Source organism: Hesperophylax consimilis, chromosome 14 (genome assembly GCF_061612785.1).
Source record: "Hesperophylax consimilis isolate HC1 chromosome 14, BYU_Hcon_1.0, whole genome shotgun sequence".
NCBI lineage: Eukaryota > Metazoa > Arthropoda > Insecta > Trichoptera > Limnephilidae > Hesperophylax > Hesperophylax consimilis.
The window spans coordinates 9484089-9508738 of record NC_142849.1 but is presented as its reverse complement, the minus strand read 5'-3'; the positions used below and the strand labels follow the sequence as shown (position 1 = coordinate 9508738).

General features: G+C 31.9%; 1 protein-coding gene across 1 annotated transcript in view; it reads left to right on the top strand.

Annotated features, from left to right (window-relative positions):
- The window catches only part of m (zona pellucida domain-containing protein miniature), a 143727-nt gene that overhangs the window by 66582 nt on the left and 52495 nt on the right, over positions 1 to 24650 (top strand). Inside the window, exon 3 of the mRNA XM_089639214.1 lies at positions 3151 to 3270. Within this exon, the coding sequence (XP_089495340.1) occupies positions 3175 to 3270 (96 nt within the window). The 5' untranslated portion in view covers positions 3151 to 3174. The remainder of the gene's footprint in view (positions 1 to 3150; positions 3271 to 24650) is intronic.

Here is a 24650-nt window from a genome sequence, read left to right as displayed (position 1 = left end):
GTTATCCTTAGGAGATAGGGTTTTCGTAAGCTCGTGAATTTTTCTGTAGGTCTTTTTAAGATATACAATTCCGTAGAAAATTATTTTGATATATGTCATGAGGTTTAGCCAGCGTTAGCAATATAGCGACCGAAAATATATTTTTAAGTCTTGTTTATAAAACATCGACTTTTCTCTACTTTTTATAAATATAATAATCATGTATTATATGTATAAACCTTTCGGAAAAAAAAATCTAAATTAAAATGAAAATTTTTCTCAAAATCTGTTGCGTAGTTTAGAAAAACTAAGCGCACAAACAGAGGGTCGGGGATAGCGACTTTATTTTATACTATTTAGAGATGTACACATCATATGGAGGGTTAACATAAAAAACATTGCAAATAGGTTAAAAAGTTTATAAATACAAACCGTTTAATAATGGTGTACAATAATATGTAAGAATAAAACAACAAGTTTGTAAACGAGGACAACAAATAAACAAGAGAGAATAAACATGTTTTGGTCAAACGAAAATAAGTGACAATAAGAAATTCTGTAAAGTTTTGGGGTCTACCGCTAAATATGTTCAGTATCTTGCCACTACATTAGGTGTTATATGTTTATTCTCATCTCATTTACACAGGGGGTTTAGTTTTTAGGTTTATAATATGGAAAATTTCGTGGTTATTGTGCGAAGCCAATGATTAAAGTATTTCTTTACTTCTGAAGGTTTACTACATGAAAATAAGACAAGAAAAGTTAAAAATTACACGGTCTCAGATTTTGTTATTAAATACAACTAAAGTAATTTAAAGCAACAATTAAATCCTGAATAGCGAGATTCAATCAGGGTAAGGGTTGTAGGTACTCTCAGTATCGCCCTGGTAGGGTAAGGACCACCATACAGAATCGAAATGTCGCTTCAAATGCCGTTCTTTGGTGACCAGATTTGAATAGTCAGGTACTTTCAACCTTCTGTCATAATTATTCATAATTTCTTTCAGCCTTAAAAATACCTCAATTGGGGATGCCATAGACTCACTGGAAAATAGAATAAGGGTAATTCTGCAACAATTTTCCAATTAGAAACGAAAAACAAGAACAACCAATAAAATACTTCATGTAGGTACATGCTTTGAAATCCATATCTATGGTACTTACAGGTAAATACGTAGATCACAACTCCGTAAAGGAGGTTGTTATTAAACCAGAAAACAGCAACACATTGTCTAACAACATAAAAGCCAAAACTAAAATGTCTACCATCATTGATTCCGGTATTCGTAGTTAACAGTTAAATAAAGTAATTTCAACAGTCAACCACGTAAAAAAAACTCCCATGCGGCAAGTGAAATGGAAGGTGAGATCCGAATACTAACGGTATTCTCGGACACATGTCCATCGTGTCTTCCGCATACCTTCGTCGTGTCGTGTGAGCCTCGGGCGCGTGAGAGAGGCTGACCTGTGACCTGTGACCCAACCAACCATACCAACAAACCAACCTGCGCTTGGTCAATTCATTATACAATATACGATGAAGGGACGTAATTATTGAGTGAATGTAATTTGACGATTGTTTATAATCATTTTAATTATTCTTTTAACTCAATAACCAATACAATACGTAGGAATAAACAAATAACTTAAGCACTATACAGCAGCACGTTTTGTTTGATCAATTTATTTATACTGGGTTTTTACAGATGTTCACTTCTACACGTGAACAATCCAGTTACAAAAACTGCATAATTCACAACATTATAAATACTCAGTCAAAGTATAAATAATATTCGTAATAATTATCTTTCTATGGTCAAAATATACCAGTAGTTCTGCATAAATTAGAAATTGCATCCAAAAAAATGTTAAATGTAATCATAAGATTTATAAGTGGACATCTTAATTATAAAACATAAATATTTAAAGTAATTTTTTTCAAGTTTCAAAGGAGGAAGATTTAGATTGTTTTGATGGACTTCGAAAAGTGCAAATTTAGAACCTTATTTTGACAATGAAATCGATATTAATAATTAATGCTGATATTTAAGTTAGAAGGTGTAAATTCATAATGAAGATAAAAAAAAAGTGGGTGTGTCAAGCCTACGCAAGACAGAAGTGAAACTTCTTTTGTTAAACCGTATGAACCACAATCAATTACGTATTTCACTCGTATTACACTCACGACGCAGTATACTAACCAAGCAGCTGATGCTTGGCGTGGCGCAGTTCGCTGGTGTCTGAGAGAGAGGAAAGAAGAGAAGAGAGAGAACGTTCGTGAGCGGCTCCCCCACCTCAACAAGCGCATATGGTGAGAGAGGGACAGTGAACGGTGAGCGGTGGTGGGGGTACCCGCATTTTCGTGTCGATCCTGACTCGGTTTTACTCCGTCCCCGAATTACGCGCCTAAAGAAGTTTCACTTCAATATAATATATTTTTAAAAATAATGTACAATGTACAGAAATAGAATCCCACACAAGATCGCGTAGTGCGCTCTAGCGAACGGATATTTTATCAGAGGGAGATAGTTTTAATTTTTTTTTCTGTAAATTATTACATATTATCAAAATAAATAAATTAATTAAATAAATGTAATACAATTATCATAATATACGGATTAGATAATAATTTTAATCCAACACAATAACGCAAAGCGCGCTCTAGCGGAATAATGTTTTATCACAGTGAGATAAGTGTTTTTATTATTTTGCAATATTATTTTCTTTTAAAAAATGTTCTGACCTACTAAAAAATAAGATATTGAATGAAAAAGGCGTTAAAAACAAAAAAATAATGTGCGATGGCCGAGAATCGAACTCGGATCAACTGCTTGGAAGGCAACTATGCTGACCATTACACCACCAACGCCAGTTGTCGGGATGAGCTAAGAAGCATTTATATGTTACTTCAAAACTTTGACTAGATCAAATGAACTTTAATCGGTGGTGGGGGTACCCGCATTTTCGTTTCGATCGTGACTCGGTTTTACTCCGTCCCCGAAAATTCATTACGCGCCTAAAGAAGTTTCACTTCAAAAAATATAAATGAACCACGCTTAATTGTGTCATTCCAATAATTTCAAACTTTAAAATAATCTGTGATATAGTATTAATTACCGTTTATTTGCATAATATTATTTACTAATGAATTGTATCTTCCTTCCCTTTCAGAGCCAAGACAACCCTGGCTGCGACATGAGAAGGGTGAGGATAAAGATGGCAGATCGGGGTCCCTGCATATTCTTTAGAAAATACTTAACAGGGACGTGTCTAGCCTTCCTCATATACTTGGTAAGTCATTACTCTGATTCAAACACTAATTATTTAATATTTTTCCGATGGGTTAAATCTTCCCCACAGGAAAAAATAAACCCTTCCACACACTTATCCACAAATGATCATCTAGTCAATCCACATTATGCAAGTGAATATAAGCATAATAATAAGAATTGTTTTGTAACAATTAATTCATATCAATAAGAATTGCAATATTATTAGTATTGCCTATTTTTTAAGGTAAGAAACGTCATTTTCCACAAAGTTACCAAGAGTCGCTAAGGTGCCATTGTAAAATTGTCACGTGGTACTTACCAACATTAAAATTTGCTTATATATATTATGAAAATTATGATAAAACTGTCATAATATATTATTGTCATTTTCTAAATTTACAACGAAAAGTCGTGCACTTGGGACAACAAGGTTCTATCTGAAATTTTGGCCAAAATTGACTTTTTGTACAATAATTGTATTATTTTCTTAAAACGCAAGCTTTATAGATTATTGTTTAACATAGTTCGATTTAAAAAACATTATGTCTATTTTTTAGAACAAAAAAGTTCCATTTGGAAATTTTAAGGGCAACATAGTTCTATCTGCCATAAATAAATATTTTTGGGCAACTTTCTTCCATTTGCATTGCGTTTGATATCATTGGGTTGGGAAAACATGGTTCCATCCATCCAATTACGATAAATTGAGAAAATAAATGAAAAATTAAATTTACTAAACAGTGATTATGTAGAACGCATTTTTAATGAAATATTTTTAGGTTTGAGAACAGTTACAATGATAATTAAAAAAATAAACTATTTAAAAAATGAAATAGAGTTTTGTTGATTTTCAAATCAACAAGATTATATCTGTTTTATTGATAAGTTGTTTGGCAAAATTTTTAAAAAATAGAGATAATTCAATTACAACACGTTCTGCGTAATATCCATAAATTTCAAGTGTTGATTCATTCTGAATTCAAACTTTTCACCTCAAGGCGTTTTTATGAAAAAAATTAAATCGTTAATTCAAAACTACATCTATTCATAAAGTTTATATTTTTACCCTCTTACTAATGGGCGTGTTTTAGATGTTGTGCAGCTGAGAAACAACCATGAGTTGGTTATCGGTTGTGTAGAGTTTGAAACACATTTATTAGTAAGGCTCAAAATCTTACATTATATTGTTTACAATTTATACAAAACAACTAAAATGAATTGGTCACCCTGAAATATACAGTTGCCTAGTAAGATGATCCAATGTATCGGTGTCTTGCAAATGAAGTACCACGTATTTCATAAAAAAATAAAAATAAAATATATCAGTTTTATACCAATGGCACATAGAACTATGTTGTTCCAAGTAAACGTAGTAACAATTGATCTGTTGAATGAAATCAACGCTAGGTCAAGCGCGAAACCTGAGCTGCAACAAAAGAGCTTCAAAAAACCTGCAGAAAATGTTTTGAGTTATTCCAGAATAACATTGAAAAGCTATTTAACACACTAAATAATTTCATATGGAAATGTATAAGCTAAGAATTTCGATTAATGTTACATTAATCCATTTTCAATTCAAAGTAATTAGTCAATAGGCTTTCAGAGTTTCAATAAACCAGAATTGTGGCTCTGATTTATTGAAGTTACTGTGCTATTGAACTAAATTTACTGGATTAGCTTTCACGGTGCGATAACGATTATTTTATTAGAGTCAGTAAGTAGGAGCCTACATCAAGAACCATATTTATGACGATAATTTGCACTCTCCAAACTGCTGCAATAACGCAAAATAAGTTAATTATTTATAACCTTGGTGTAATACAGGGTTTTGGGGGTGAGATGCGCTAACTTCGGGAGGTGATTATTTACTATGGGAGAAATAAAAAAGACAAATAGATTTGTCGAAATTTCAATGTTTATTTTACCATACAAAAATATTTTTCAATACAAAATATTTTTCCACAGTAGAAAATCTATTTTTCCATAGAAGAACATTTATTTTTCCACAGAAGAACATTTATTTTCCCATACAAACAATTCTTTATCTAAAAACTACCTGAAAACTTTGGAATTTCGAAAAAAGTTATATTTTATTTGTGCTATCACGTAGAATCACTTCCCGAAGTAAGTGCACTTTGCCTTCGGACATCCTGTATAAAATATGATTTGTTTTGTGTTTGATTTGTTGAACTCCATTTCTTTAAAAAAATAATTAATAAAATTAATCAAATTTAACAGTGTTATTATAAAGTTCTACAAATATTTTAGTTTTATATTATTGTTTAGGCGTTCAAGGCCATTTTAAAACTGTGGCTAGGCCACGTTTACTTGAATCTATTTTAATTAAAAATTTTATAATGTCTAAAATGATTTATTACTGGTTAAACCAATATAGTGCGAAAGTTATTGTTACAATATATCCTCTATTCTGTGAAGTACTTTGAAATCTATTTTCCCCAAATTGAATGATAATGCTTTCCGAAAGACGCTATCAGCTTATTAAAATGTGTTTTATTGTTCAGCTCTTGTGAATATTCTGAGAAATGGAGAATAAATCATTTTTCTTATTTTATTCATCAATGTTATATTGGGATCATTCGTTCATTTATTGATTTATAATTGTTCAAGTAGATTAAGTCTCAGACCATTTTTTTCTATATGTAAGGGTTGAGGCTCGCTGTTGTCACCCGGAACGTGATTATTCACCTAGAGAAGTTCTGCAAATTTTGAGAAAGTGCTTTTATTATAACAACATCGTATATGTTCTTGGAGTCTTCCTGTCTGTCCGATATAAGTAACGATACAGTCAGTGTAGTCATATTTAAAAAAAAACTATGCAGCTATATATTCCTTATGTGAAATCGATTGTTCTAATGGTAACCTTCTAACCAAAGTTTTTAATCACTTAAAAGATAAAATAAAAGCAAAATTTAAAAAAAATCATATAAATGACAAAAATTCTTTCAATAGTCACTGATATTTTCAATCAACGATAAAATTAATAATAGTGTATTATTTTTTTTTTTTTATAAATTCAATAATATTGTTATTGGGTTTATAAAACCAGTTTATTTTTAAACAAGTTCTGCTGTGTAATTATTATTACGCGTGACAGCTGTTTCGCCCTCTGAAGGCATTATCAAACTGTGGGTAGCCCACTTACAGACGATACATTTATATTATTTCTAGGTAGGTATTTTAATTTCAATTACTGATTTCTTAATTGATTTCTGAGTAAAATGTTAGAAATTATTAATGGTTATTACTACCTAGAAATAATATAAATGTATCGTCTGTAAGTGGGCTACCCACAGTTTGATAATGCCTTCAGAGGGCGAAACAGCTGTCACGCGTAATAATAATTACACAGCAGAACTTGTTTAAAAATAAACTGTTTTTATAAACCCAATAACAATATTATTGAATTTATAAAAAAAAAATGGAGTTCTACAAATTAAAGTTAATAACAATAAATAATAGTGTATTAATTCCGCCTAATGTATGTGCGATCCCACACATTCCATAAAAGCTTATACATTAACATTTTAACATTCTGCACGGTAAAACTTACTGATATAAAATGTTGTTAAATTATTAAAACTTTGTTCAAAGTATTCGTTTTTCCGTTGAAAACGTGACTAGAAGCCTTCAAGGAATGATTTCACAATTTTCAATTTTATTACAAACTACCAGTACCTAAACTTCAAAGTAATAATATTTTCGCATTTGGTCTATTGTGTTTTTCCGGCAAGGCCACCTGCGTTAAACACGTGTTCAGATATATTTTGAATAACTAATATTAGGAAATGGTCTTGCAGTCATATTTTTAACGGTATCTTGATAAAAAAAACAATTTTTCCGAAAAACTTTCTCCGTTGTACTACGATGTCGGAATCCGGACTATGGCGGGTTTCCATGATTCCATGATGTCCATTCATAAAAATATTTTTGGAGTTATTTATCCTACTTTACCTGCCACTTGAGTTTTTATGAAGGCTTCAAAAGTTGGTATTCGTCCCAACATGAGCGTGTAATGGAATAACCACTTATTATTTCACTACAGTTTGATAAGTTTCAACCACCATAACACAAGCACGTGCCTAGCAAGATGGTTGAAAAATTTTCAACGACTACTATATGCAATGCACTGAATAAGGAAAAATTTAAAATTTAAATTATCTTCGAGTTTCCTATCACACCTACATAATAATGACGAGATTATTCTTCCTCTGCAGGTATTGGGTCGATTTCTTAAAATCACAATTTTTAAAATAATTTTTTTTTTCTAAATTTTAAGTGTAAATTAGTCGTCAGTTTTAGCTTAATATATGCTTACATTTGATTTAAATTATTCCGCAAGTTTTTCCATATAAAATCCATCAGTTATATTCTCATGCCAATTAAAATCGTATTGTCAGAAACATAACAGAGTTGTTTATATAATTTGGACAATGATAAATGAGCATATTTTATTGAAGAACAAACACATTTCCCCAATAAATCTGTAATCATTGTGAGTTTTTGCGAAACAATGAATTATGGTTTCCTCAACCCAGATTTATATGTTTTACAATTTACCATCTTATGGCAATAAACATGACAAATGGGTCTTGATTATTAATGGTAGGTGTTGCGGAAGGTCCTACCTGCTATTATAATGGTTGATTGGTAAGATTATATGGAATTAGCCTACCTACTAACTGGGGTGGAATAGATACTAATTATTTAAACCACCTGTATCCGGCTTGGAACTCCATTTTGTTAATACAAACTTAACGATTTCATATAAATGGATTTGTCAGTAAATTAAATACCTTAACCTTTCATGGCTATCTATAAAATACGTCTTTTAATTAAATTAGGAAAGACATTAAATATATTTAAGAAATGAATGACAAACATCCCATTGAGATTATGTTGGAAATTAATACTTTCCAATGAGAATTTTAATAATATTTATGTTAATGGTATGCAGAACATACGTTATAATCTTTGCGTCCACAGATGGCGTTAATTAAATTATTTACGATAAAAAACACTTTTTGTAAGTTATGCTTTAAATATTTAAACGTATTATTTGTTTGCGCATGTAAATAAGGAATATGAATATGGATAAATAGTTTTGTACTTATAAAAACTCAATTCTTTCAAGAACGGCATATAAATACAATAATGGATTGAACCACAGATACAATATTGTATTTGTATACCTTCTTTGAAACATTTTTACACGTACAAAACTGTTTATTCGTATTCATATTTTGTGTGTATAGGTACAAACAAATAATTGATATTAAAATTAACTTAACGCTATCTATGAAAGCTCAAATTATAACGTATGTTCCGTTGTCCTTTAAGTAAGAAAAACTCATGAGAAAGTACATGATGTTAAAATCGATAGAAAATCTTAAATTATTTTGTTAAAAAAATAATTACCGTGGCATTAATACAATAAAACTAGGTTTGACTTCCTTATAAACGCAAGTAGGAGAATTTAATACCACTGTTTGCTTATATTGATTGAATACTAAATATACATAAAGTCGTTATTTATTTTTGGGCTACCTTGGGATCGTAAAAATTATAGTGTAAATTTATTAAATAATAAATTAAATTTATCATAGATTCACATCTGCCTGGTGAGAGGATGTTAAAAAAATACAACACCTGTATAATTAATTCATTATTATTATTAATTTTCTGTGGTATTTTACCGTTTACGATGATATTTCACATACGAAAATAATTATTTTTATGGTAGAATAACTTTATAAGGTTTATACGTGTTTTATGGCGGTCTTCAAGGTAGTATTGGTGGTTGAATGGAGGAAAGTGACGTTATTTCCATTCAGAAAACCGCTCGGACGTTCATTAATCTAGCCATATTTAAACCGTAATACTAATATAAAGCTGCGTGTGGTAATGGCTTTAATAAATCAAATGATCTTATTCACGTTAACGTTAAAAGTGAGCGCTTGTTGTAAAACGCCGTATTTAATATATGTAACGTAACGGTAACATCAGGCCAATTAATAAACTCTAAATAGATTTAACAATGTCAGTAAGTTATAAATAGCATGGAATTAACAGATTTTACATGTTTAACGGTTAGATTTTGTATACCTACTTACCTAATTTAATGCTAATGAAAATGCACAAATTCATGTTTACGTACTTATAAATATAATTTTAAATGAATTATTTTTAGTGATTAGCGTGAGCGTTAAAATTTTAACTGTCAATAATTTTAATATTAATTATTATACGCACTCAGATGACGTTTCAATTCCGTCAAAATTTGTGAAACAACTGTGAAATTGTTAAGGTTCACAAATTCAAAATACAAAACCAGAATGAAAAGCAATTCCTGACTCTTGACGTCAGAATCAACACTTTCAGTCTTGCCAACCAAACATGGCATTTTGATGTAATTGTATTTTATTCATTTTTAAATGACTATTAATAAATTCAACTTGGAATTAATTATTTATTTCAAAACTAATGTATCCCGAATCACCGTTTGATTATTTATATTAATTTAAAAATTTGGGGTGTTATGCCGTGTTGCGCTAAATCCTTCTTTAGCCAACGTTTCGGACAGCATTGCAGTGTCCATCATCAGGGCAGATGTGTTATTTGAGGTTGTGGTGAAATGTGAGCTTATGTATGAGGTTGTGATACCGTGTTGCCAGCACCAACCCTCTGAGCTAACATTAAAGAATCATTTTTTATTTAAAGTGGTATCCTTCGTTTAGCTCTGGTGTAGCCGTGTAGGCTACACCAAAAATAAATAACAAAAATACTTTTGTAATAAAAAATTTGTATTAAAAATCTTAAAACAATTTTTAAAGTAAATTTTTTTTTCGCTGGAGTTTCTTATTGATCAAAAACACATTTCACCTTAGGTTTTGAAGGCCTCCGTAGTCGAGGGGTATTCGATTAGTAAACTTTTATTTTATTGATTAAAATTAGAGACCAATAAGATTTGGTGTTTACAGCCAGGTACTTCTACAACTTCCTATTCCCCATATCCTTCCACCCACTACCTTCAGCCTCACAACATACCCCAATTGGGGATGCCATAGTCTCATTTGCTCCAGATGGTTGGGAGCAGCTGGAACTCTTGTGCAGTATAACATTTAAAAAAGGTTAACTAAATTCGCATAAAAGAAGAAGTAAAAGGTTTGTTCGCTTCCAAAGCATTCACCTGCTAAGAGAACTAAGTAATGTAAGTAGGTAATAACCACGTGGCATACCAGCCGCTTCTTCCGCAGTAATAATTCACATGGTTCGCATGTTAGGTAGGTATAATAGGCAATTTGCCATCACACAATAAGGTTCTGTTGCGCTCGGCGCGCTCTGGTTGCCGCGCCCGCGCGCGCTCCCCTTGCGCGCACGCCGGAACGGCCCGGCACGAAAGCGCGCTACTAATTCTGGTACTTCGGTACCAACTCGTACTGATAACCTCATCATATTATCATGAGCGATACTCTAATGTGTGATATTTATACATTATACTTATACTTGAAATGACTAGCTATTTTTGGTAACCAGATCTGAATAGGCAAGTTCCTCATCGGTTTTCTGTATTCCATCTCTTTCCCCTCCCTACTTCCTTCCGCCGCACAACATACCCCAATTTAGGAGCTTATTTTTGCGGTTAAACCTACATCAACATTAATTTTTCTTCTTACTTATCTTCAAATAACAATTCTTATAGAAAAATATCTAAGTTTTATAACCTTTACGCACTTAGGTCGGGTTGTTTCACGTGATTTGAACAATTAATCAAATGTAAAAGCCTATTTTCAAGTTCTGTGAAAGTTCCATTCACGTTCTGATATTATTTCAGTTCTGCGAAACAAATACCCACACAAAGGAATAATAAAAGAACTTAAAAAATTGATGAATCGTTCGAATTCCGTGTAACAGCTCATCATTTGATACAGTGCAATTGACAAAAACAAATTGTCCGGAAAAATTGACCGCCGATATTATGTTGAGTTTGAAAAAAAAAAAGTTTCTCAACTGGGGGTGACATAGTCTCATTGGTTCTAGACGGTTTAGAGCACTTGGGACTCGTATGCGATATATACATAAATATATAAATAATTCCACTACCTAGAAGTGGCGCCTGGAATTTTTCAAAACAGTATTAGGAGAAATGCAGATATCGTATCGAGTCCCAATCGCTCCCAACTGTTTGAAGCTAGTAAAACTATGGCATCCCTGATTGGGGTATGTTGTGAGGCTGGAGGTAGTAGGAAGAGAAAGGTGGATGATTTCCTGGCTATTGAGATCTGGTCACCAAACACAGTTAAAGCCATTTCAAGCAGCGTTTCAATTCTGAATGGCGGTCTTACACCAAGGCGATACTGACAGTATATTCCACTCTAGAACGTGCCACAAGTATACTTTATTTTTTAAAATTAATAAAATGTTAAATAAAACCGATTAATCAAATACAATTAACTTATGCACGCCGGGATTTGAACCTGCGACCATCGGCTTGCTAGTTGAGAGCGTTATCCCTCGACCACGGAGGCCGTGTATAATTTTACTAGTCAATGTCGTATAAATAATAAGCTGGTTGTATATTTATTCTCTTATTCACCCTCTTTTCTTTTTTTTCCTTTATTTCGTTGTTTTATTTTTATTTTTGATAAGAGAGACAGACCGCGTGCTTAATGGTGTTGAACCAAAATGTACCAAGCCAGTTACACATTTATTTCCATTCAAATTTATATGGAAGGGACTTGTAGTTTTTTTCTTTATTCCTTGGCTAGAACCAAAATGTAGTTAGTGATGAAATTGGTTTCCATCTAAATCTAAATGGAAGGCATTTGTAGTGCGTATTATTATCCATTCAGTTACTTGTACACACTGATCGTTTTTAAAATGCGTATTGTTACCACCATTGCTAGCAAATACTTGTACAGAACGGTGAATACAGTAATTCGTAAACACCACCTGCAGAACAATACAAGGCGCATAAGATTATTCTAACATCAAACAAGCCATACACTACTCATAACTACCCATTAAACATTGAGATTAAAACTGACAGACGCATAAATCTACATACAAAATCCAGCCTTAGACGTATTATAACAGTAAACACGAACGCGTAATGTATGCATCTGTTCTTCGTACTGTCACAATATTGTGTTGCCGGAATGTAAATAAGACTTATTATCATTATGGAAACGTGTTCGTCATAATGATTTGTTTAATAGACAGACAACACAAGCACTTATCACGTAAAATTAGCAACAAATACTTAAACACAAGTATACTTAGAGAGTAATAATAAATTGTAAATTGAGTATCGTTCTACGAAAATAACTTAATTTATTTTTATTATTATTATTTTATTTTTTTAAATTTATTTTTTATATATTTAATAATATTATTATTAGATTTATAAAAACAGCTTGTTTTTATACAAGTTCTGCTGTGTAATTATTATTACGCGTGACAGCTGTTTCGCCTTCTGAAGGCATTATCAAACTGCCTAATGCCTTCAGAAGGCGAAACAGCTGTCACGCGTATTAAAAATTATACAGCAGAACTTATTTAAAAATAAACTGTTTTTATAAATCTAATAATATTATTATTGAATATATATAAAAATGTAAATTAAAATGCAGTTCTACAAATTAAACTTGATAACAATAAAAAAAATACTTTATTTATCAATTTATACATTATGCCGTCTAACTCAGAATAGATAATACGGAGGATAAGAACAGGTTAAATTGTGACCCACCCTTTCCCAACGGCTGTGCGAGGAAACTGATTGTTTAACCTCCTTAGCCGCACACGTCAGGACTCTATTTTTTTTTGTAAAAAGAAGTTAAATTTATTTTAAAACGATTCTCCAATGTCCCTGAATGCATGATTATTAGTACGAAATAATGTATGCATACTTACATTCATAGTAACACAAAATAAGAACACATCTGAAATGTGTTCGCCTGGTGGTTTGGAATCTAAAATTAAATAATAAATAAGGAGAACAATATTTACAAGTGGAAGTATGATTAAAACATAAAAATATACAAGTCGCGTATCGAGGGCAGTTTACCCCACTATCACGGGGCAATTCCGGCAAGAATGAGCGTGGCAAGCGGCCTGGCCACAATGATCCCAAGCACCCAAACTATACTAAGAACAGGTTAGTAGAAAACGTTACTCATAATCACGTGCTCACTGCGGTTACCATCCGTAATACTGCAGTATTATTAGTTGACAGTTTTTTAAACCGCCCTACCCCTCAGTAATAGGAACATATTACGATCGTAGTAAGACGGAGATAGCGGACTTTGTTAACAATCTTGTTTAATTTGACAAGTATCGATTGCTTACGCCATGAAAATGTAAAAAGCTGTTATTCCCATTTGCAGTATAATTAGGAGAACATTTTAAAACGAAATATCGATTAACAAAGCAAATATGGAACGCATAATCGAATTGGTTGAATTTTTATGCAATTAAAAACAGACAATGACATTATAAATGTCATCTGAAGAAACGTGAAGTTAGCATCAAAACGCGAAATGCGAAAGTGACCGTGTTTTTGAGGTTTGGAACAAAGTGGTATCAGTCCACATAAATCTTGCATGAATATTATCATGAGTAAAGATTTTAGCCCGAGCCCTCGTCTTCATATAGCTGTACCAACGCTGCAGCAGCGTATTTGTGAATCTTTATAAATAGCACTACACCTAGTATAACAAAATACAACAATACTAATACTACACCTAGTATTACAAAATACTACAATACTAATACTACATTACAGAATACTACAATACTAATACTACACCTAGTATAACAAAATAAAATTATTTATGAGATTCCTCTTTTTGACTTTACCTTCGAATAAGGCACGATATACAAATGAAAATTAGTTAAAATATTGTTTTAGAAAATAATTGAAGACATAATATATTAAGACCAGATATCATATTAAATAATGAGATAGGTAAACTATAACTCTGGCAATAATTCAGAAAAGCATTATTTCATAGAGTTTTCTATTTATTCAGCTCACAATCGAAGGCATCTCCATTAGAAATAATATTATTGTAATTATATAAAAACACAGTCTAATCAAGCACGAATTTTGGTAACAATTTGTTTTATATTGATTCACTTTGTGTAGGAGAGAAAAGCGTGTGGAGCGCGCTAAAAAATAATTACGTTATCTGTTTGTGTTCAGGCCTAAAAAAGCTATTACATTGTAAAGCAGTAAACATGTTTTTACGGATTAATTTAATTTCTCAAAATGTGAAATCTGGTCTCATAAAATTTGCATGACTTTTAGTGTTTGGTATCTTCAAGTCACATTCTCGTACGAGTCCCTACTGTTCTCAACCTTATACGAATTAACGATAAAACTGTTTTTTCTTTCTCATTATACAGGATTTTCCAATAAGAGGTGTTATTTTGATATTCGATCGTAAAAGATCAACGGTTTCGTTGCTTGTGTGGCACGTAGCGCCGTCTTGTTGAAAGTAAACGTTGTCCATATATATATACCATCCAATTTCGGCAATAAAAAATCATTAATCATCTCTCGATAGCGCAATCCATTCACCGTAACTGTTGCTCCAGCCTCATTTTTAAAAAAGTAAGGTCCAATGACTCCGCCGGACCATAAACCGCACCAAACAGTCGCACGTTGAGGATAAAGAGGCTTTTCAAAAATAACTCTTGGGTTTTCCGAGCCCCAGATGCGACAATTTTGCTTGTTGACGAAGCCACCGAGGTGGAAATGGGCCTCATCACTCAAGATAATTTGCATTTGATTCACTCAAGTGAACTTTAATAATTTCAATGCATTGTTAAAGCTTGTATCGTTCCATTTTTATTAAGGGCGTAGTTTTTACTTGTCAAATGTCAAAAAAAGATAGCTTCAAAAGTTATATCTACCGAAATAGCGGGCTCAAAATAACACCTCTTATTGGAAAACCATGTATAAATGTTTTAATATATGATTTAAAGCTCATTTTTACCGACCACATATATCAATTTTTGTTTTTGTTATACAAACATATTTTTTTGTTGTTGTTGTCTCTGTATACATTTTTTAAAAATTAACCCCACACCCATGAGTGAGCAAGAAGAAAAAGAAACTCACTCATGGCGTACGTCTTATTTGGGGATGCTGTGCTTAAGGAAAAGAAAGTGAGGAGATTCTGGGACGGAAAAATGTATGAGGGGTGGGTCGCAATCTAGAGATTAGTGTGTCCAGGAGTGACGGATGAATGATCTATCCCTTCCACTGCGGCGCAAGGCGATAGGTGGAGAAACCAGTTGGAGAGGTCAAAGGGTCTCCCCAAACGAGCCTCTCTCGATCTGGCACGCCACCAAGTGGTGGGCAAGCACATCTTGAACACTCCTCACTCGATGAACCTTGGCACCCCTGCTATATCATCAATCGAATTGTGATAAGCTGCATCACGATAGTTGTCCCCTTCTGCTGGTCACAATTTATTCAAAAGCAATAACGGAATAACGACGGGTTGTTTTACAAATTTTGAACAATTCATCAAATTTTAAAGTTCTCACCATTTCAGTTTTTTGGAAAAACTGGTCAAAAACGACCCAATAACAGAACTGGCATAGACCCTTCACAGAACTTGAAAATTAACTCTGAAATTTGATGAATTGTTCAAGTTCTGTGAAACAGACCATCCTTAGAATCGGTATTTAACGGGATCCTTCCAACTGTTAAAAAACGAAATTGCGCTTAGTGGTCATTTGATGACTTTGTCACACGTGAGTTTATGTCAAACAACTGCGCTTTAAGGCGATGCCATACGTAGTAATGCAAAATCATGAGTTTTTGGTTTGAAAATTTGGTCGCCTAGAAATATTTCAGATGATTTAATTAAATACTGCGAGTAGAATACATCTTGGCCTTTAAAATAGTCGAGTATTTTTTAGATAAGTCTTTTTATAAGCCAAGAAAAAAATAATGAAAAGGCCTATGAAACATGCTTTAAAGTTTAAAGTCTCCTACTTACGAACCCATTTTCTGTTTTGATTTTATTGTATAATGTGGCAAATTAAGTTATTTATAAAATGATCGAAAAAAAAAATTATGCCTGAACATCCACAAAATAAAATAAAAGGCACTTTTTGGCCATGTTTTTTTTTGCATAAATCAAAACGGGCGGATAGTGTTAAGCGGACCTTAATTTAAACCTTATCGCCATCTACGTAAGGGTTGTTATTGATAGCGGCTCAATTTAAAATATTACACGACGTAGTGCATCGCCTTAATATGGCTTCCGTTGTGAGCTATGTTATTTTTATACATATTTATTTAACAATCAAAGACAAGACTCCATAATAGTCGATTATTTTAGATTTTCAAAAAAGCGACAAGAAAAGTTGAAATTTCTGACAAAATATTTGGGTACACTTTTGATGAATGTGTGGATTTAATATATCTTTTATGTTGAATTTTATTGATAAAACTCATTCTACGTAATGCCACACAGTTATCCTTACCTGCAATGCACTTTGAACTGAATTGCAGAACTGACCTAGGTAACTGTTCCGCCTTAGGTTATGTAAAACCAGTTATTTTATAGTCATTCTTTATCCCATTAAATTTAATGTTATTAAGCAACAACTAATAATAATAAATCTTTATTCTAAATACAGTATACTAAGCAACTGGTAATGTAATTTATTTCTTCCGGCAGATGATCTTAAATAATTTAATGCATTTTAAAAATATAAGTAATTTACACAATAATTTCAGTCACTTTATCCACCAATGATATATGCATTATGCATAAGGTAAGTAGATGTAGATATTATTGTCTGTAGTCATGTTTGGTGACCAGATCTGAATAACCAGGTACTTCTCCATTCTCATCTTCCATATCCGAGAAATAGCACTAATTATTCATATATAACGTCGGCTTATTCCCAACCCGCGAAAAAATTCAATATGTACAAGTACTTCAATCGACAATTACTGCTTATTATTTTTTTTACCTGTAAACAACCAAATTTATTTTTGTAGGAAAGGTTTTGGTAGTGCTGAATTTATGACTTTTATGTATATATATATAAAATTTGTGCAGTACCTATGTGAAATTTCGAATTTTATTATGTCTGTAAAAGCCCTTCAAGGAGAAAATTGAGTATTGCGAATTTATTAAATCTCCTCATATTATTGGATATCTGGTTAAAAATTACTTAAAAGATAATTATTTTATTTGGATTTTTATGAACATGTTTTTTGACATAGTGATAATACATTCGTATATTCCTAAAAGTATATTAGGAAACCGATCAATTCATTCGTAAAAGGTCTCTAATCCCGTTTTTAACCGGATTACGAATACTTTGAAGAGATTACCAATTAAGAACTAGCAATATTCAATATTAGTAACTTTTCTCGTTCAGTAAATAAATATAATCTTCTTCCCCTCCCACTCATTTCTGTCTCACAATATACCCAATTAGGAAAACCATGGTACCATAACCAATGATGGCATTTTTTCAATCAAGACTACTATCTATCTATCTATGTAAATAAAAATGTAGTTGTTCGTTTGTTCAAAATCTTAAATTTCCAAAAGTTCTTCACTGATTGCTTTGAAATTTTGATAAAACGTTGCATTCGAATACGCGTGTGTTTTTATGTACCTTTATTATATAAATGTCACCTGTGATAGATAAAAACATGCTTTAAAAAAAAAAAAAAAAACAGCGCCATCTATCGGACGTAAAAGCAACAGGCGATTTTGTTTCTTTATATACACAGACAGACTGAGTCACAAGCAACGCGTGGTAGGGTACAGCTAATTCATAATGAAAACGTTATTTGAATATTATTATATTAACTTGGACAGTTCACGAACGTGTGTTTCTTTCGAATTGAATAACTATCATGGTATTGCCAGATAAACAAGCAAAGAAATAAATGCTTTAAAGCATTTGCAAAGGAAGAGTTATAAATTACACATAATTTGGTATAATGGTAACATAACTGCGTACTCAGTCTCGGAACGTTCGAATTATTTTTTTTAATTTGTATCAATGAATCTGAACTGTCGGTACGTGGTAGAAATTTTTTTTTAATGATTTGAAATGCAAACTGAACAGATTTTTTTAATTAATTTTTTCTGCATTTTCAACGAGTACGTGAAAATTGTCACTAATTTCACCATTTGAAAGCTCACCGTTAAAGCCCGTTTCAGCTTTTGAACAAATCGTTATCAGCAGAAGAGGACAACTAAAACGTTGTTAAGCTTGTCAGCTTATTACAATTTGAAAGAAAGCGGAAACGCACCTAGAATCAGCGTTTAACGGTTAATTTGATAATTTCGTCACAAGTGAATTTTTGCTGAACAACTAGGCCTTGATTTTTTTTTATCTGACTATTTTTTTGTTTCTTCTTTTTATTATTTTTTTCAAATGTTGGAAGAAATTCCTTGGGTATCTCATTATAAGGTCACATTGTACATGTTTTTGTGTGTAAATTGTAAATCAGCTTTTTAAGTAAAATTTTTTTTTTGTAATTGTACTGAAATATTACAAGAGGAAAATTATAAAGCAAAACTATCGGAGAAAAACATAATACAGAGATAATTTTCGCTAGGTTACAACATTGCATCTTTTATTCTTCTTGCCCGTGTCCATAATCCATAACTTAATACGTTTTTTAAGACTGCTATTTTTTGAATAGTTTTTATTGCTAGAGGTATGATTTAAAATAGTTTTATACAGAGATTTTGCAAATTTCTTTGCCCACAAGTTGTTTTAGTTATAGGTTGGTAGAATGTATGATGTAATGACAATCTTGTGAATCGACCCGAGTTTGTGTGGGCAAAGTTATCCTGGTTTTTGAATGTATAAATTAAAATATCTTTTCAATATAAATGTTTCGGAGATATTCAATTCAAATCAAAAACTTCAAACCTAGAACATCCACAAAAAAATTATATATGGAAACAAAACTAAACATTAAGAAAATTAAATGAATATAATACATGTCTTTTCATATACAAAATAAATAATAAACTCATACATACAATCATATAACTCATTAAAACGTCCCAAGTACACACACACTTTACACGGCAACACGATAAAATACATTTAAACACCATACACACTCATTATGGCAAGCAATCCATTGGTTACGAGTTAAATGTAAAAATAATATTATATATGTTGCCCCCCTCGTAACCAATGGATTGCTTGCCACAATGAGTATGCATGGTGTTTACATGTATTTTATCGTGTTGCCGTGTAAAGTGTGTGTACTAGGGACGTTTTAATGAGTTCTGTATTTGTATATATGTTATAATAATATGAGTTATGCCTTCCAGAAAAAAATAAAAAAAGAATTAAGAATAGATAATTTTTTTTAAAAGTTCATTTTTATGCTCAATTAACAAAACAATGAAAGTGAATAATAGCGTCATGTAATGTTTTTAGGTATTTTAATGCATTAGTTATTTTTAGTTAAATAAGTGAAAATGTAATTTTCTTATTTTTAGAAAAACAAATGAAGGCATCAAAAATCATGGTAACAAACAAACTCGGGTCGATGCACAAGATCCTTATTACAACATTATGTTGATATTTTAAAAATTACCATTTGTGCTATGGGGAATGTATGTAGAGTTATTTGATCAAACATTTTTCATAATTCCTCCTTTGAAAATAATTCACTGTTTGAATATCGTTTTGCAGTTAGATTAGCTGCGCATAATGCACATGCACTCTCTGTATGCGAGAGAGTTGTCAATAAGTACCACAGTTTGCAGTGCCGGTACCTGTCGCTGTTAGTGGTGTCCGAGGAATGGTGCCACCGCATTGCGACCATTCTTCAACTTGACCCGGCAGACTGTTTTCCGGTTGGCTTACCTTCGTTGACATTCGTGCGCTGATAGTCTGGGCCCGGAGATTATTTCCGCAGTATCGTGTGGGTGCAGGTAAAGTGCAGGCCCTGATCAACTTCTGGGCGGCACGTAAAAGTGATTTTAATTAAAAAATAATTATGGAAATTAGAAATTTAACATATCTAACAGGTATTTATCGGAGTGGTTCAAATCCAAATCCAAAGTTTAATCTTTTGTAAGCTAAGTATTCTACATAGAGAAAACTTAATTGTATGAAATACCTACTGTTAATTTATTAAAAATCTGGTTAAATTATTCGTTTTCCTGTTTAAAATGGGACTGCGGGCCTATAACAAATAGATTAACAAGTTTATGAATATGTTACGTGTAAGTCGGAACACGTGTTCTGAAAAATAATAATGCTTTCACATCTCCTTCATGATATTTATTCTGACAAGCCACCTGTGTTGAACACGTGGAGAGATGATGAGTAAAGACTGATAATAAATATGAATGAAGGGAAAAACAGGCAATTATTTAGTTAATTATTTCTGAAAGAGTAACTTCAGTTTTAGTTTAAGTATGTTAATATCCTTTAATTTCTTTATTTCAATCGGAAGGTTGTTGAAATACTTTATTCCTAAATATGAATAGTTATTTTGCATTTGTTTGGTATTACATTTTGGAATTTTGATATTGTATTGATACCTTTTAGATAAGTGGGTTTCAAATTTTTTGGATATATTATCTTTATAAATTTGGATAATTGCATTTTTCTTGAATATATCTTCTACTCGGGGCACCCCGAAATCTGTAAATAGCGTTTCTGTAGGATACGTGTAGGGTTTCTTGAGGATTACTTTGAGGATTAGCTTCTGGATCACTTTGATCGGAGTTAGAATCTTATTGTATGACCCCCCCATCCAATAATTCCGTATTGAATTAACGACTGGATTAGTGCGTAGTACACTCTTCATGGTTATTTATTTTTAAAATATTTCTTAATCTTATGAATATGTATACACACTTTCTGATACGCTTAACCAATTCACAGATATGTCTTTTCCACTTCATATGTTGTTCTTTTATCACTCCAAGATATTTAATTTCTGATACTGAGTTCAATATTGAATAGCCTTGGATACATATGTTTTTATTACATTTGTTATTGTAAATAGTTATTTTAGTGTTAGGGAGTGTTTGTAGTTTGTTAATTGAAAAATGTATAAAATATGTCTTGTTAGTGTTCAATGAGAGAAGATTTGTATCAAACCATTGTTTCAATGTGTTCATGCTATTATTTGCTTGTTCGTTTACTATATTCCAGTCGATCCCATTCACGATGATTGCTGTGTCGTCGGCATAGGATATTATGTTTGCGTTAAGTGGTAGTTTGAAAATATTATATATTAATAATAATAACGTATATAAATACGTGATCAGATATATTTCGATTGACTAATATGTTATTAGGAAATGGTCTGGCAGTCACATTTTAAAAAATTTCTTTATAAAAAAATCTGTTCTCATTTTTCCCAGTGTGTAATTTCTAAAGCTAAAATTATGTTGTAGAATTAGTAAAAATATTATCTTGGAATATCATTGGCCCTGAGACAAATAATTCCTCTCTGGACCTCTGTCATTTTTGCGGATGTCTTTTGTATTATATTGTTGTATGAATGTGTTGATTATCTTTGAATATCCATATAGAGGGTCTTTTTAGTAAAGAAAGGAGAGGAATGAGTAAGGTATAAGGGGTGTGTAAGTATCTGGGAGTCTAGGAGTGACAGACATGTGAACCCATTCCTTCAATTGCGGTGCACTCGATGTTTATTTATTTGTTTAAGCCCAATTAGAGCTTTTACATGTGATTCAATTAAAAATGCATTTGATATAATCAGAGAGTAAAATAGATATAACAATAAAATATGTACCAATTATAGAAATATTAACTTTAAGTAACAAACAGAGTAAACTATAGGATGCACATTCATATAGTTAAATCCATAAAGCTATCAAGATACACAAACAGATTTAATAACAATGTTTTTATAGGCTGATAGACATTCAGTACCGTTGGTGTTTATGTTAAATTTATTCCCTGCACTTTGCAGTCGGTTCCGAGAGAGTTCTGTTGGAGAGGTAAAAGGGTCTCCTTCAACCAGTCTCTTCCAATCCGCCGCTGAGACCCAGAAAAACCTCTCCCCCATGAACTCGGGCACCTCTGCAAAGTCACCGAACGTAGCGAACTACTTAGTTAGAGATGTTGGTTATCCAATAAATGATGCACGGAGCGGCGGTACCCACACTCGCCTCATATAATGTTTTACTCTGAAATCTTTTCTAAACTTTATAGAAGAAAGATAAAAACTAACTTTTCTCACTGAATAAGGCTATTAGTTCGAAGGTTATAAGAAAATCGGATTCACATTTATCACCGTAGTTATGGTAGGTTGAAAGTAGGAGCACGCTAAGATAGCATGTATGTAGTTTGTTATTTGCGGCAATTTCCAGACTGGTAGCTATCCTCCGGAACCTACCGTTGGTTCTCCCAGTGAGGTGTTCACGAAACATATAACATTACCCACCACAGTGTCACCTACTCAAACCTACATCACACCCAGCATAAAAAAAAACACCATATTAACAACAGTTCTAAATTTATGTATTATATACAAATGTAAATATTTGGTAAACACTGTAATGTATATATAGAAAAAAAATAAATAAAAAATGACCACCATTCAGAATCGAAACTTTGCTTGCAAATGGAAATAGTCGTATTTAGTAACTAGATCTAAATAGCCAGGTACTCCCAACATTCCGATTCTTCATCTCTCACACGTCTTCTACCTTCATTAGCCTAACAACACGCCCCGATTGGGAAGGCTATATTCCCGCTGGCACTAGAAAGATGAAAAATTATGGGGCTTATGTGCAGTTTTCACATAAAAAAATAATAACCAACATCGTAAGGAACTTGTATAAAAAAATAATAACCAACATCGTAAGGTACCCGTATAAAAAATAATAACCAACATCATAAGGTACCTGTGTAAAAAATAATAACCAACATCGTAAGGTCCCTGTATGAAAAAAATAATAACCAACATCGTAAGGTCCCTGTATAAAAAAAATAATAAAAAACATCGTATAGTATCTGCATAAAAAAATAATAACAAACATCGTAAGGTAGTTTTATAAAAGAATAATTGAAATAAAATGATCGTTTAAAAATATTGGAAAATTGAATAATAAAAATTTATACAGGTACCGACATTGTAAATAAATAAATATGTATGTAAATCTCTAAATATATAAAAAAAATATTTTTTAATTGTAAAGAATCAATAGATATTGCACATTAAAATATAAATATGATATATTTATTCACGACGCTGTCTAGATTGCATTTAGTTCTAGTAGAAACTTGCGATCATACAAAAAGATAGACAGCCATTAAAAATGTGCTTTAAGAAAATGAAGATAATGTTGGTTATTCTTATTCGATATATGATAAGCTTATTACTAAAGGAGATAGGGTCCAATTAGCTCAGTTGATAGACCGGCGCCCCTGGGCCCCGGGTTCAAGTCCTAGATATGACCTATCTTTTTCTGATTTCTCTGTTTTAAATTTTCGTTCAAGAATCGCTTATTAATTAACGTTTTAAAATAAATCCAAGTAAGTAATGTGTAGAACTAATTGTATAAACCGGTGTACAGAAATAACACGTCCTATTTTCTGTAAATGTAGGCAACTGTGCTAACCATTATATCACAAACTGTTATAAGAACGGTGGAATAAATTAATTACATATACAGAAAATAGGACATGTTGTTTCTGTACACCGGTTTGTACAATTAATTGGATTTATTTTAAAACGTAAATTAATAAACGATTCTTAAACGAAATTTTAATATAATCTTATAAATTTTCTTTTCTTTCTACTTTCTTTATTATACTCTGACTGTCAATAAATATCATCTATGTAAATTGCACTTGTACCGTTAATTGTAAATAAATCTCTATTTCTGTCTCTCAGTTATCAGGAACCCATAAAGCATCGGTTAGTATGATAGCAACACGTTAAGCAATAGATTAATAGAGTAGTCATAGCATTATCAGCCCATTTACACGCGACCTGAACATAATTACCTACATTTAATTTACGGCATAATCTTCAATTTTTTTCAGCTTTCTCTTAACGTTTCTAGTATCTTCGTATCTCATAAAAAGTTTTCGAATATAATAAATAAAATATACGAAACCAAAACAAAATATTTAATCGCACAAATGTCACAGTGTTGAGGGACGTATTTGACTTACTTTGACCAGTGATTCCTGACATTAATTGGAGTAAAAATTTTTACAAAATTTTGGTCTAGGAAGACCTTTTTTTAAGTCATTTTAAAAAAAAATTCTTCAAAACAAAACAAAAACAAATTATTCCGCATGTCATTACTGATCACTCAGTCAAGAACTGTACTCTAATTATCCAATGCCTGCTGACTATTTTTA